This window comes from Microcaecilia unicolor, chromosome 3, assembly GCF_901765095.1.
Source record: "Microcaecilia unicolor chromosome 3, aMicUni1.1, whole genome shotgun sequence".
Classification (NCBI taxonomy): Eukaryota; Metazoa; Chordata; class Amphibia; order Gymnophiona; family Siphonopidae; genus Microcaecilia; species Microcaecilia unicolor.
The window spans coordinates 277,974,061-277,987,277 of NC_044033.1; the positions used below are offsets into that span (position 1 = coordinate 277,974,061).

The 13,217-nt window shown below is 45.6% G+C and overlaps 1 protein-coding gene across 1 annotated transcript in view; it reads left to right on the top strand.

Annotated features, from left to right (window-relative positions):
• The first annotated feature begins 9,233 nt into the window (after positions 1 to 9,233).
• The window catches only part of POLR1B (RNA polymerase I subunit B), an 85,514-nt gene continuing 81,530 nt past the window's right edge, over positions 9,234 to 13,217 (top strand). The window contains exons 1-2 of the mRNA XM_030198112.1: positions 9,234 to 9,336; positions 9,735 to 9,867. Coding sequence (XP_030053972.1) covers positions 9,738 to 9,867 — 130 coding nt within the window. The 5' untranslated portion in view covers positions 9,234 to 9,336; positions 9,735 to 9,737. The remainder of the gene's footprint in view (positions 9,337 to 9,734; positions 9,868 to 13,217) is intronic.

The window sequence follows — 13,217 nt, forward strand, 5'->3', positions numbered from 1 at the left end:
TATATATTTATATCTATACCTATGTATGACAAAGATACTGAATACACTGGAGACCGGGTTTTTTCCCCTCCAAATATGTACAGTACAGTTGTGCATGTAACTTTTGCAAATGAACTAGGGAGGGGGCTTTCTAACCCCACCTGATCTGTCTTGTTTGTGCTCGTTCTTTCTTGTTTCCTTCATCTTTCTCTTCTTCGTTTCATTTATGTTCTCTTCATTGCCTCTCTTCTCACTTCTTCCTAACATTGTGATATGTCAATTGTCATCGACTCCATCTTCCTCTCTTTCAGGGTTCGATGCAGAAAGATTTAGATTAGAGCCGTGCATTGATGACTTAGCGCAAGGGCTTCTAACGCAAGCTGAATGTACAAGCTTTTCTTCTCAAGTCAATAAACTAATGGCATGCAAATTACCACTTTGTTAGAAAGTGTGCACTGTCAGAAAAACAGCACACACCATGGTGGTAGTATGCAGCCGTTTGCTGCTGAAAAACAGTCTCCCTTCCCGTCAGTGTGCGAGCGGTGATAGGCTCACATGCTGAGAAGGGAGGCATTTAAAAACAAAAAGCCCACTGGGTTGTCTCCTTCAACCCCCCCCCCTCCCCCCCCCAAAAAAAAGATTCCTTACCCCAGAAAGGAACCACATGCTTGACCCTCCGCTCCCCGGTCCTCTCTACACTACCAAAAAAATCCCTGATAGTCTAGTAAACCCCCCCCCCCCACCACCACCACTCCTGACAACCAACAAAAATATACCTGATAATTTACCAGACTCTAACCCAGCTCCTCTCCCCTCTGTGTACCTTTACCCAGAGGTAGGAGTGATGACCACTCACTCCAGTCTCTGTGCCATCTTGCAAAATAGTAACACCTGACCTTGTGTGGTTCATCCTGGGATGCCTTGTACAGTCAGTCTGCTAATTTTTTTATTTTATTTTTTGTTACATTTGTACCCCACGCTTTCCCACTCATGGCAGGCAATGGAGGGTTAAGTGACTTGCCCAGAGTCACAAGAAGCTGCCTGTGCTGGGAATCGAACTCAGTTCCCCAGGAACTAAGTCCACCACCCTAACCACTAGGCCACTCCTCCACTAAATGACATGGAGGCAGGAGCGAGTGGGTGTTGCTCCTATTTCTGGTTATATTGGGGGGGTGGGTAATGGGGGACAGTGGATGTCCACTAGACTTCCAGGCAGTGCTTCCTCTAAGCTGTGTGTGTGCATTCTCACATGGATCAGAAAGGGAGAGCAAACGCCGAGCAACTGTGCATAAACTTTTTGTTGGCTTTCTTTATTGTGACCCTCTGCTCTCCTGCACACATCAATTTGAGGGTGAAAACTTGCACACAAAATGTTTTCATGCGCACAAAAAATAAGGGGAGAACATTGTTTCTAGGAATGTTATTTTTTTACCGTGTCTGTGAAGGGGATCGGAGGGGGGGAGAGAGTAGGAGGTTCCAGGAGTGATGGGGAGAGTAGATGGGCAGACTACATAGGCTATATGGTCTTGCCTACATTTTTCTATGTTTCTATGGGATGAAATGTTACTGGGTTCAGCCCAGAGGAATGCTGTAAACCGGATCATTGATTTCATACATATTCATGAAATCACAGTCAGGTGTGCCTCTGGAGTAGAGCTGAGAACTATTGTGCCCAACCATATTCAGTATAATTATACTCTGTGTTTGTGTTTTAGGCTATTCCTCCTTTGGAATTTGCTTTTAAAAATGAACAAATCACACTGGCTATTGTGGAAGCTGTCATTAACCCTCCAATGGTGCCTAAAGGAAGTATCTGCAAAGAGCTGAAGGTGTATCCGGCAGAATGCCGAGGGCGCAGAAGCACTTACCGAGGGAAGCTTTCTGTGAGTAATGCATCTGGCACTGCAAACCCAGCCTTCGCCTCCAGTATAGTATTAATATAATCCCACAGATCTGGGAAGACAATGCTAAAGCCCCCCAGTATGAGAGGGTAAATTCCTCCTCGTTTTGTGCGGAGCTGGTGAAGGGAATGTGGTTAACAGAAAGTGGTCAGAAACATGTTAAAGCCGTAAAAAGTTAACAGCTTTTACCTTTCTATTGAACTTTATTTCCATGTGTTTAGCATTATGCTGCGTTTTAAAATATTAAAAATAACTCTTCTCCTGACCCAGTTATGTTTATGTTTTTTTATTATTTCTTCTTTGCTCCATTTTTTTTTTTTGTTTTCTCTTCATTTCTTTGTTCTTTTTCCTTTTTTCCCCACCACGTCCAGAATGGCCCGTCACTCTCTACAGGTGCCTCCCCACCCAAACCTCTGTTTCTCTTCTGTCCTGTTTGCTGCTTTCCCACAGATTTCCCTTCTGTCTCTCCCTTCTCAAAGCTGCCGTTCTCTCCTTCCCCCTTCTATCACTTCTCCTCCTTCCCATCCTGCTACCACCAGGGCTTAATTTCCTGGGGAATAGCCTGGAACACAGTTTCCACCACTTCTTTTTATACTCCAGAGCAGCAGGGTGTTCTGCTCCTCCCTAACAGACAATTAAGAGGAGGGGAGGGGGTGATCCTGGAGCAGAGCAGAGAACACACTGCTCCCTAGTCCAGCCCCTCTTCTCCTTTTGCCCCTACCTCTAGCTCGCACACACTCTTTCCCAGCTCCACAGATCCATTTTCCATTTTGCCTACAAGTTAAGGATGGCTACTCTGCCTCCTGCTTGCCACTCATGTCTTATTTTCTGTGAGCAGCCTGGTGGAAATGGGGCTGACAAAGGTGGGAATGGTAGCAGAGTACGTACAACTTTTTCTGACATAAATTGTAATTCATTTTCTTACCTTTTTATATATACTTGTTAATATGTTTCTCCAAGGACAAGTAGGGCCATATTCTCACATGTGGTGACCTTATCCATGTCGCCTGGTGCGAAACGCTTAAAAAGCGTAATAAAGCTTTAAAACACGTGACACTATCTCCACTGTGCATATGTGCCTGCCGCAAGAGCACTGGACCAGCAGTCTTCTTCCGTCCGCTGTGAGGAGCAGACGCGCTGCTTCGTGGCCCCCCTCACTGCATCTGGTGTGGTTCTTTTTTACTATAGCTTTTTTGTGCCTTCCTGTGGGATTTATTTTTCCTGGATCTTCTTTGTTTTTGTTTCCAATTGGATTTTTTCTGTCACGTTACGTTTCTTTCATTTTTCCCCACTTTTAACTTTTCTTTATTTTTTTCACGCTCAATAGGCACTCTTAGGCCTGAGCTCCGGTCGGGCTTTTCTTCATTATTTTTCTTAGTGATTTGCTCCTTTTAAAGGTCATCATTGAGTCGTTTGATTTGGCAACAGCTGTTTTCCTTTCCATATCATCAAAGGTTCCCAGTGGCTTCAAGCACTATGCCTGGTGCAGTTGGGCCATCTACTACTACTACTATTTAACATTTCTATAGCGCTACAAGGCGTACGCAGCGCTGCACAAACATAGAAGAAAGACAATCCCTGCTCAAAGAGCTTACAATCTAATAGACAAAAAATAAATAAAGTAAGCAAATCAAATTACATCTCTGGTAAGGGCACCCATTTTTGGTGTCTCCAGTGTTCGGGGCCTGAACATACCCCATGCAGCTGTGTTCTTTGCCTTCGTATGATGAAAACGAGTTAGCTGGCCAGGGAGGCTCAAAGAGAGAATATTTTTGTAGCCTGGTCTGAATCTTTGACGTTAGCATCGGTATCGACATTGAGTCTTGCACTAGCATTGGTCCCTATGGCTTCCAGGCTCTTATCAGACACTGGGAGTGGTCGTGCATTGAGCAGGTCTCCACTTTCTTCGACGTTGACCGCTGTGCAGGGCCCCTGGGACCGGTCAGCATCAGACCCGAAGAGAAGGGGACATGGAGATTTGACGTCATCTTCATCGGCACTAAGGAGCATTGATGAGTGGCATCGGGCAAAGGACAAAAAGCAAAGGTGTCAGTGCCCCTCAACACATGGTGCCGGGGACACCAAGGGATCTGGTCCCTGAGAAGCATCAAAACCGGGAGGAGTGCTCTCCCTCCATTGTGGAGGTGCCGATGCGCAGGTCTCCATGCAGCCAGGACCAGATATCCACACTGACGCCGACAATTTAGCAGTCTGCTTCCCAACCAATGCCCCAGCCTTTCCCAAAGTTGACTCTCAATAAGCGCATCTGGGCCATGCTCCATGAACATTTAGCGGGTCTCTTTCAGCAAAGTGCATTGGCATCTGGGGAGCATGCACCAGCCATGCCTCTTCTTGCTGCCCTGCAAGGCCCTCAGCCTGTGGTGAGGCCTCCGATTCAGGTGCCACCCGTGCTGGCACCCCCTCGACATCGGTGGAGGAAGCATCGCCAGAGTTATGGTGGAACCCGCTCCTTGATGCCTCTCCAGACAAGGACATAGTTCCTCTTTCACAAGGATGAGGACCCTAGGTAGTTCTCGGAGGAGGAGGAGGAGTCCTATGGTATCCCATCTGACCCCTCCCCTCCCCTCCAGCGGAATGGAGGAAGTCTCCACCTGAGTATTTTTTCCTTCCCAGGTTTTGTCAGGGAAATGGCTGCTGCCATTTTAGTTTGTTCGGAGATGGAGGACAAGCCCAGGGCTGAGATGTTCGAGGTCCTGGATTATGACTCCTCCTAGAGCGGCTGTGATAGTCCCGCTTCACTGGATCCTGAAAGCTGTTCAGGTGAAGAACTGGGAGTCACTTCTGACAGTCCCTGTCCTGCCCAAGAAGATTGATACCATGTATCAGATCCAAAGTTCCCTGGGTTTTGACAGGCCTCAATTGCTTCTACATTCCCTGGTGATGGAATCCACGCTCAAAAGAGCCAGGAGTTCCAGGGAGTATGCTTTGGCACCCCCAGGCAGAGAAACTCGAACCCTGGATTCTTTTGGGTGGAAAATGTATTGGGCCTCTATGCTCATCTCCCGCATTCACTCTTACCAGCTCTACATGAACTTGGTGCGCAGTATGTCTGATTTGGCAGACTCTCACCCATTGGAGCAGGCTGAATCTCTTCGCCAGCTGGTCAAGCAGCAGAAGGCATGTTGTAAGTTCTTGGCCAGGGGCACTTACGATATGTTCGATGTATCATCCTGCGTCTCTGCTCAGAGTATAGCGATGCGCAGACTCTCATGGCTGCGTGTCCCTGACTTAGACCCCGTGGTCCAGCAGATATTGGCAGATGCCACGTGCTAGGGGGATAACAGTTTTAGAGGAGGTTGCTAACCTCATCAAGAAACACACTGACACCATTGTGTCTCTCTCCTGCTTAGACGCCTTCTGCACCTCCTCTGCATCCAGGAGGTTTTTGGGCAAGTCGAAGAGGGGTCTGAACTACTCACAGAGGCGTAGGTACACTCCTTGCCAGCCTCAGCAGGCTCGGACCCAGCGCATCGTTCTTGTCAACAGCGTGTGCTGAAGGCCCAGCTGGTTCCCCAATCAAAACAGGGGATGAGTTTTTGACTGGCTCTAGCAGAGCACAGCCACAGTCAAAGTAACTGTGCCAAAGAAAACGGGGGAGGGGGTGCGTCCCATCCTAGACCTAAGGGCCCTAACAGATTCCTGGTCAAAGAAAAATTCAGGATGATTCCCCTGGGCACCTTTCTCCCAATGATTCAAGAAAAAGATTGGCTGTGCTCTCTGGACTTAAAGGATGCTTACACTCATATCCTGATATTTTCCAGGCCACAAGTATATCAGATTTGAAGTGGGAACACGTCACTTCCAGTATTGTGTGTTGCCGGCCTCCCGTCAGCTCCCAGGGTTTTCACCAAGTGTCTAGCAGTAGTTGCAGTGTCGCTACACAAACTGGGAGTCATGTGTTTTTCTACCTGGACAATTGGCTAGTGAAGAGCATGTTGAAGGGCAGTACTCAGGAGTACATGCAGAGAACCACTTGGGTATTGAGCTACTAGGGTTTGTTTTAAGCTACTCTGGTCAGCAATTGGAGTTCATTGGAGCCCTCTAGACACACAGCAGGCACGAACATATCTCCCTATGCTGAGGGTGGATGCTCTAGTCACAATCGCCACTCATTTTCAGGCCAGCCAGCAGGTCATGGCTCAGCAGATGTTGAGGTTGCTAGGCTATATGGCCTCCACGGTGCATGTTACATCCATGGCACGTCGCCACATGAGAACAACCCAGTGGTGTCAAGCCTCCGGGAACCTAGCAGATGTCATCTGAGTAACATCAGAGTGGTTCAGTCCTTCCTCTGGTGGTCAGTTCAAACCAATTTGACTGTGGGACTTCCATTCCAAATTGCTCAGCCCCAGAAGATGCTGACAACTAATGTATCCCACCTGGGGTGGGGAGCTCATGTAGATGGGCTTCACACCCAAGGAGTTTTGTCAGCTCAGGAATCAGATCTTCAGATCAACCTCCTAGAGTTATGGGCAATCTGGAATACTCTAAAAGCTTTCAGAGATCGGCTGTTCAACCAATTGTGCTCATTCAAACGGACAATCAGGTTTGCAATGTATTACATCAACAAGCAGGGGGATACTGGATCATACCCTCTGTGTCAGGAGGCCATCCAAATGTGGCACTAGGCTGTCCAGACCAGGATAGTATTCAGGGCCAATATGTGATGGGCAGATCCAACACCCTGGCTGCCAGACTGAGCAGGGTCATGCAACCACATGGGTGGTCACTCACTATGAGTGTTACCCTTCAGATCTTCCAAGCATGGGCACCCCCTCGGTGGATCTCTTTGCCACTCCATTCAATCACAAAGTCCCTTAGTACTGTTCCAGGGTCCAGGGCACATGACAGACTAGTGTTGGATGCCTTCTGTTGGGGGAACAGTTTTCTTTATGTGTATCCTCCCATCCCTCTTGTGGGGAAGACTTGAAACTCAGGCAAGACTGAGGATCCACAATTCTGATCACTCCTTATTGGCCCAGGCAGATCTGGTTCCCTCTTCTTCTGGAGTTATCCTTGAAGAACCTTGGGGATTGGAGTGTTTTCTGAAATTCATCACGCAGAATAAGGGATGTCTTCTGCACCCCAGCCTCCAGTCCCTGGCCTTCACAACCTAGATGTGTTCCTACATCTTCCAGAGGGTATCTCCAAGGTCTTGCTGGCTTCCAGGAAAGATGGAGGAGGTTTGCCGTCTGATGTGAGGGCAGGGTCATAGATCCTATTTCTTGCCCTACACAGGACCTTGCTTGAATACCTTCTAAACCTTCAACTCTGGTCCACCTTAAGACCAACTCTGTAAGGTTTCAACCTCTGTGCAATTTGTGCTTACCATCGCCGTGTAGAAGGTAAACCCATTTCTGGACAGCCTCTAGTTTTTAGCTTCATGAGAGGTTTGCTGTTGACAAAACCCTGTATCAAACCTCTGCCTGTGTCATGGGACCTCAACGTCATCCATACCCAGCTATTAAAGCCTCCTTTTCAGCCACTGGCTGTTACTTCAGCTTGCAGGGCCATTGAGCTTCAGCAGATCCATATTATACTAAATTTCATCGTACCAGAGTATTTGTCCGCACGCACTCCAAGCTCCTGCCTAAGGTGGTATTGGAATTCCACCCGAACCAATCAATCGTTCTTCCAACATTTTTTCCCAAACCTCATGCCCATCCTGGCGAAAGTGCACTGCACCTCTTGGACTATAAGTGAGCGTTGGCCTTTTACTTGGAGTGGACTAGGTTCTACAGACAGACCACCAGCTTTTCATTTCTTTTAATCTCGACAGGATGGGGGTTGCCATCGGGAAACACACATTCTCCAATTGGCTGGCAGATGACATTTCTTTCTCTTATGCCCAAGCTGGGCTGACTCTTGAGGGTCATGTCAAGGCTCATAATGTCAGAGCTATGGCTGTGTCGGTAGCCCACTTGAGATCAGCCTGTATAGAAGAAATTTGCAAGGCTGCGATGTAGTTTTCAGTCCACACATTCACATCTCACTGTTGCCTGACGCAGTGGTCTGTTTTGACAGACAGTTCTGCAAAATTTGTTTGGAGTCTAGAATCCAACTTCACCCTCCTAGTCCATTTTGTTGGTGTCCAGGCTGCAGTTTCACACAGTTTTGTATATAGTTTCAGGTTACTTGCGAGGTCCTTTTGTCCTACTGTTGTTGTTTTCGCTGAGCCTGGTACCTAGGGATTCCCACGTGAGAATATGGCCTGCTTGTCCTCAGAGAAAGCAGGGATACCTGTAACAGGTATTCTCTGAGGACAGCAGGCCATTCTTTCTCACATACCCTCCCACTCCCCTTGGAGTTGTCTTCTGTCCTGATAGCTATACTATTGTACTGCTGGTCCTGTGTTCTCGCAGCAGGTGAGAAGGCACTCTGCATGCACACTGGGGATGCTGTCATGTGTCTTAAAGCTGTATTATGCTTTCTAAGCGTTCCGCACTGGGTGACGTGGATGATGTCACCCACATGTGAGAATGAATGACCTGCTGTCCTCAGAGAATACCTGCTACAGGTAAGTATCCCTGCTTTATTTTGCATTTTAAACCACCTGGATGGCATGTCTATAAGACAGTATGTCAAATAGAATGAAACTTGAACTCATTAGTGACTGAGAGGGGGGCAGAATGAGAGGACCCGATGAAACACAGGCAGTAGCCTAATACAGCAGGAAATAATTTTGTGACTCAGCAGGATTATGAGAGTGGGAAAGGTAGCATACTGTTTGTAACCCAAAGAAGTGGGAGAGAGGGGTTTGGCCCATTTCCAGCTGTTCCACGGCCTTGTCTAGATTCTGCCACAGAAACACAGGAATTGGAGGACCTGTGATGATTATTTTTTTTTTGGGGGGGGGGGGGGGGGGGGGGGGGGGGGGGGGGGTGGGGGCTATCCTAAGTTCAAGTTATCCCTGAAACATACAAATATGTCATGGAAGATTTGAGCCAGGTGACTTTGGATGCTAATGGATCTTTAAATACCTGGATTTGGAGATTAAATGTTTGTTGCATTACTATTATAAGGTGAGTCTTCCCCACCCAGGATGGAGGATGGGATGGGTATATGGAATGTATAGGGGTACTTAATATCAAAACCATGTATATTCTTTATTACCCCCCCCCCCCCCCAAACAAAAATAATTGTTGCATAATCTTTTTTTGCTGACCCCTTTAACTTTCCCTAGAGCTCTAGGCTGTTTCTATTTTTTGCTATCATTGGGGCATTAAAGACCGGGATCACATCCTTTGCATTTGCTTGGTACTGACACACTGTTCTTTCTTTTCAGGCTTGTATCAGCTGGTCGGGTGAACGGTGTCCCGAAAGGAATCATTAAGCAGACCCTGGGGCAAGTTCCCCATTATGGTGATAATCAAAGCTTTGCAACTTGTGGAACCTTTCTCCAAAGGCACTCATCGAACACCATGAGGAGGCAGAGGTATAGTAACTGCACAGGCTGAGATGGGATTGTACCTGCGCTGCTCCAGCTGTGCCTTTTGAGCTGAGAATGTGCAGGATTTTTTTAATAGGATTCTGTGGCAAACATTTTACTTCTTATACATCAGCATAACAGAGTAACGTTGCAGTGTGACTTCTCACAGTGATAGCAGAGTGGTAAGAATCGGCTAGTTTTCTGAACTCAGCCGTTGCCAGCCTCCTGGAAAGAGAAGCACGTTCTAACTAATGTACGTGGCCATTAGTCAGCAGCTGTTTACTTACTGAATGGTTGCAGACTCCATAAGCCATGCTTTCCTATATATGTAAGATATTTTGTGTTGGTCGCAGTGTTTGATCATGTCTGCATTACAACATTTTCATTTTTCCTCATCCCATCAGGAAATGGGTGGCTATTTTATAATCAATGGCATAGAAAAGGTTATTAGAATGCTAATTATGCCGAGAAGAAATTTCCCTATTGCGATAGTGAGGCCTAAGTGGAAGAACAGAGGTCCAGGTTACACCCAGTATGGTAAGCAAAACCAATTTGCTAATTCTTCTTGCTGAATACAAATTTCCAGAATACTTACATGGAAATGGAGGTTGAGAGGTCAGTGGTTGTTTTTAATAGCTAAACTGCTATGGTAAGGAGTCTGGGAGAGCAGAATGCAGTGTTTCTGGTGCAAGGTTGTTGTGCGTGTTTTACTGATGAGGTCCAGAGTCTATATAACTGGGAATTTGCACATTAGTGGCAGATGTCCAAAGCGAAGCTGTTTCACCATTCCTCACACTAATCCATACTAAACCTTTATCACGTGTAGCTTGTTTTACCTTCAGTGTAGAAATATGGAAACAAAAATTGAACCAGTAACCCCAAGAAGTCACAACTCAGAATAGTCAAACTGTGGAACAGAACAAGGGTCCAGGTTCCCCAATTCACATCCAGGCCAACACAGAAATATCATTCTGCAATGAGGAACAGAAGCTAGAGCACCAAGAACATTTCAAGCCCCTGAAATATAATAATGTCAGCACCAGAACAGAATTTACAGAATACTTCAGCTCTTGAACAGCATTTTTACATAATGAGGAATAGGCATGTAGTGCTCTAGGACGGTCAATAATACTATTTCAGTATAGCACAGGGGTTCTCAATAACATTGCTTTAATTTGTGCTCACTCTAATTGACTGCACTTTTCACTACATCGTAATATAGAAATCTTTATGCAAGCAAAGCAGATCATATATAAAGGAAAGAAAGTTCAAAAGAGAACAGTGGAAGGAAAAAGTCCTAGTACAGCTGCTTAAGGAGAACTTATCTGTACCTGAATAAACCACTGGAAAGCTATGAATATCCAACACAAAATCTGTAACAGGTATCTAGGGTCCAAGTCTATGCATATACATTTAAGGCATGAAAATTATTTGTAGATCTGGTGCAAATTAAAAAAAAAGAAAAGAAAAAAAAGATGACTTATGTGATCAGCATTGGTACTGATCTTGTAACTCTTGGTCTATTATACAAATAATCTACCAGCAATGAAATTTGGCAGGCTCATTTATGCTGATATTTGCTATGCTACTCAAGTATGCTTCTCATACATCACCACACAGCTATGGAACGCACTACCGAAGGCCATAAAAACAACGCAAGACCTAACCATCTTCCGGAGGCTAATGAAAACAGATCTCTTCAAGAAGGCGTACCATAAACATCCATCTTAAATACTAATTAATAATACTACACACGAGCTATACAAAACCGAACTCTTATCACATGACAGACATCACCACACTAAACCTATGTAAAACAAGATCTCTCTACAGTCAATGACCTAAAGTAGATTATAATGCAATTTATCACTCTGAAACCTTCAGGCTATACCATAATTATTCTTCTATACCATGTATGTACGCATATAGTATATATATATATATATATATATATAAATATATATATATACCATGATCTACTCCATATATATGTTCCATGTATGTTATCATGTATGTATGCACCATATATGTTATGTTCCATGCATGTTATCATGTATGTATGCACCATACGCAATAACCTTTGCAATTCTACTACCCGAAATGGCATTCGCCATTACGGCAAATGTAAGCCACATTGAGCCTGCAAATAAGTGGGAAAATGTGGGATACAAATGCTACCAATAATAATAATGTTTCAACTTTTCACTCTCTGGGTCAGACCCTGAATGAGGATGTGTCCAAACTGACAGAACATTGCACCACATGATGGCTAAATGACTGATTTAATTCCAACACGAGGGCAACTTGTTTATTAAAAACAAAAATAAATGACAAATGAGCACAAAGTACAACAAAGTTAAGTATCTTTCTTATTGACAGTAAACCAGTTATCTTCAGTAGTCTCAATGCAGTCCTGCGTTTCAGTGCAGAAGGTGCCTGCCTCAGGAGTTACTAGCTGTTTGGTCTGGTTGGTAATACAAGGATATCGGTCTAAACAGGGGTACCAGTCAGTAAGTCCAAATAAAAAGTATAACTGTTGCACCATCGGTGCAGAGAAACCACAATGAAACTGTCTTCAAACAGCATTGAAGATGGCCAAGTTTTGGGCCTTACATAGTAACAGTAAATGATGGCAGATAAAGACCTGAATGGTCCATCCAGTCTGCCCAACAAGATAAACTCATTTTACATGGTATGTGATACTTTATATGTATACCCGAGTTTGATTTGTCCTTGCCATTCTCAGGGGTGGACCGTAGAAGTCTGCCCAGCACTGTTCTTGTTCTAAAGGTTCTGAAGCTAACGTCGAAGCCCCGTAAATTTACACTCCAGCCCATCAATATCTATTCAGTTACGATCAGGTTGCAGACCATAGAAGTCTGCCCAGCACTGGTTTTGCTTCCCAGTTGCTGGCATTGCCACCCAATGTCTGCTAAGATTCCATTGATCCATTCCTTCCAAACAGGATTCCTTTGTGTTTATCCTACGCATGTTTGAATTCCATTACCGTTTTCATCACCACCTCCTGCAGGAGGGCATTCCACGTATCTACCACCCTTTCAGTGAAAAAATACTTCCTGACATTACTCCTGAGTCTGCCCTCCTTCAACCTCAATTCATGTCCTCTAGTTCTACTAGCTTCCCGTCTCCAGAAAAGGTTTGTTTGCAGATTAATACCTTTCAAGTATTTGAATGTCTGTATCATGTCACCGCTGTTTCTCCTTTCTTTCAAGGTATACATGTTCAGGTCGGCAAGTCTGTCCTCGTACGGGTTGCAATGCAATACCATACCATTTTTGTAGCTTTTCTTGGCACTGCTGCCAGCCTTTTTGCATCTTTAGCAAGATACGGCCTCCAAAACTGTCAAAGTGGGTCCTCAGTAGAGAGTTGCACGGGGACAGAAATCTTACCCATCCCCGCCGGAATCTTACCCGTCCCCACCCATCCCCACTGGAATCTTACCCATCCCCACCCATCCCCGCAAAAATTTAAACCATCCCAACCCGTCCCCACCCGTCCCCGCAAGAATTTAACCCATCCCCACCCATCCCCGTAAGAATTTAATAGTACATAAAAGAAAGTTCCAGTCAGCTCCCTCAGTCTCTCTCTGGATTTGAGCCACAGCACTGTAGGCAAGGAAGGAACGGAAGTTGGAACTTGGAACACTCTGGTGCGCACATGTAAGATTTGTCTCTGATTCACTGGCAGTGTGTGCTGAGAGGTCGCCACATGCACGCGCCAGTAGGTCAGGTGACATCTGATTCTTGTGCCTGTGTCAGAGCTGAGGTCTGTGCACCAGCCTGGGAGCAAAGAGGATTAATAGTAACATAGTAAGTGACAGCAAATAGACCTGAACGGTCCATCCACTCTGCCCAATAGTCACACTC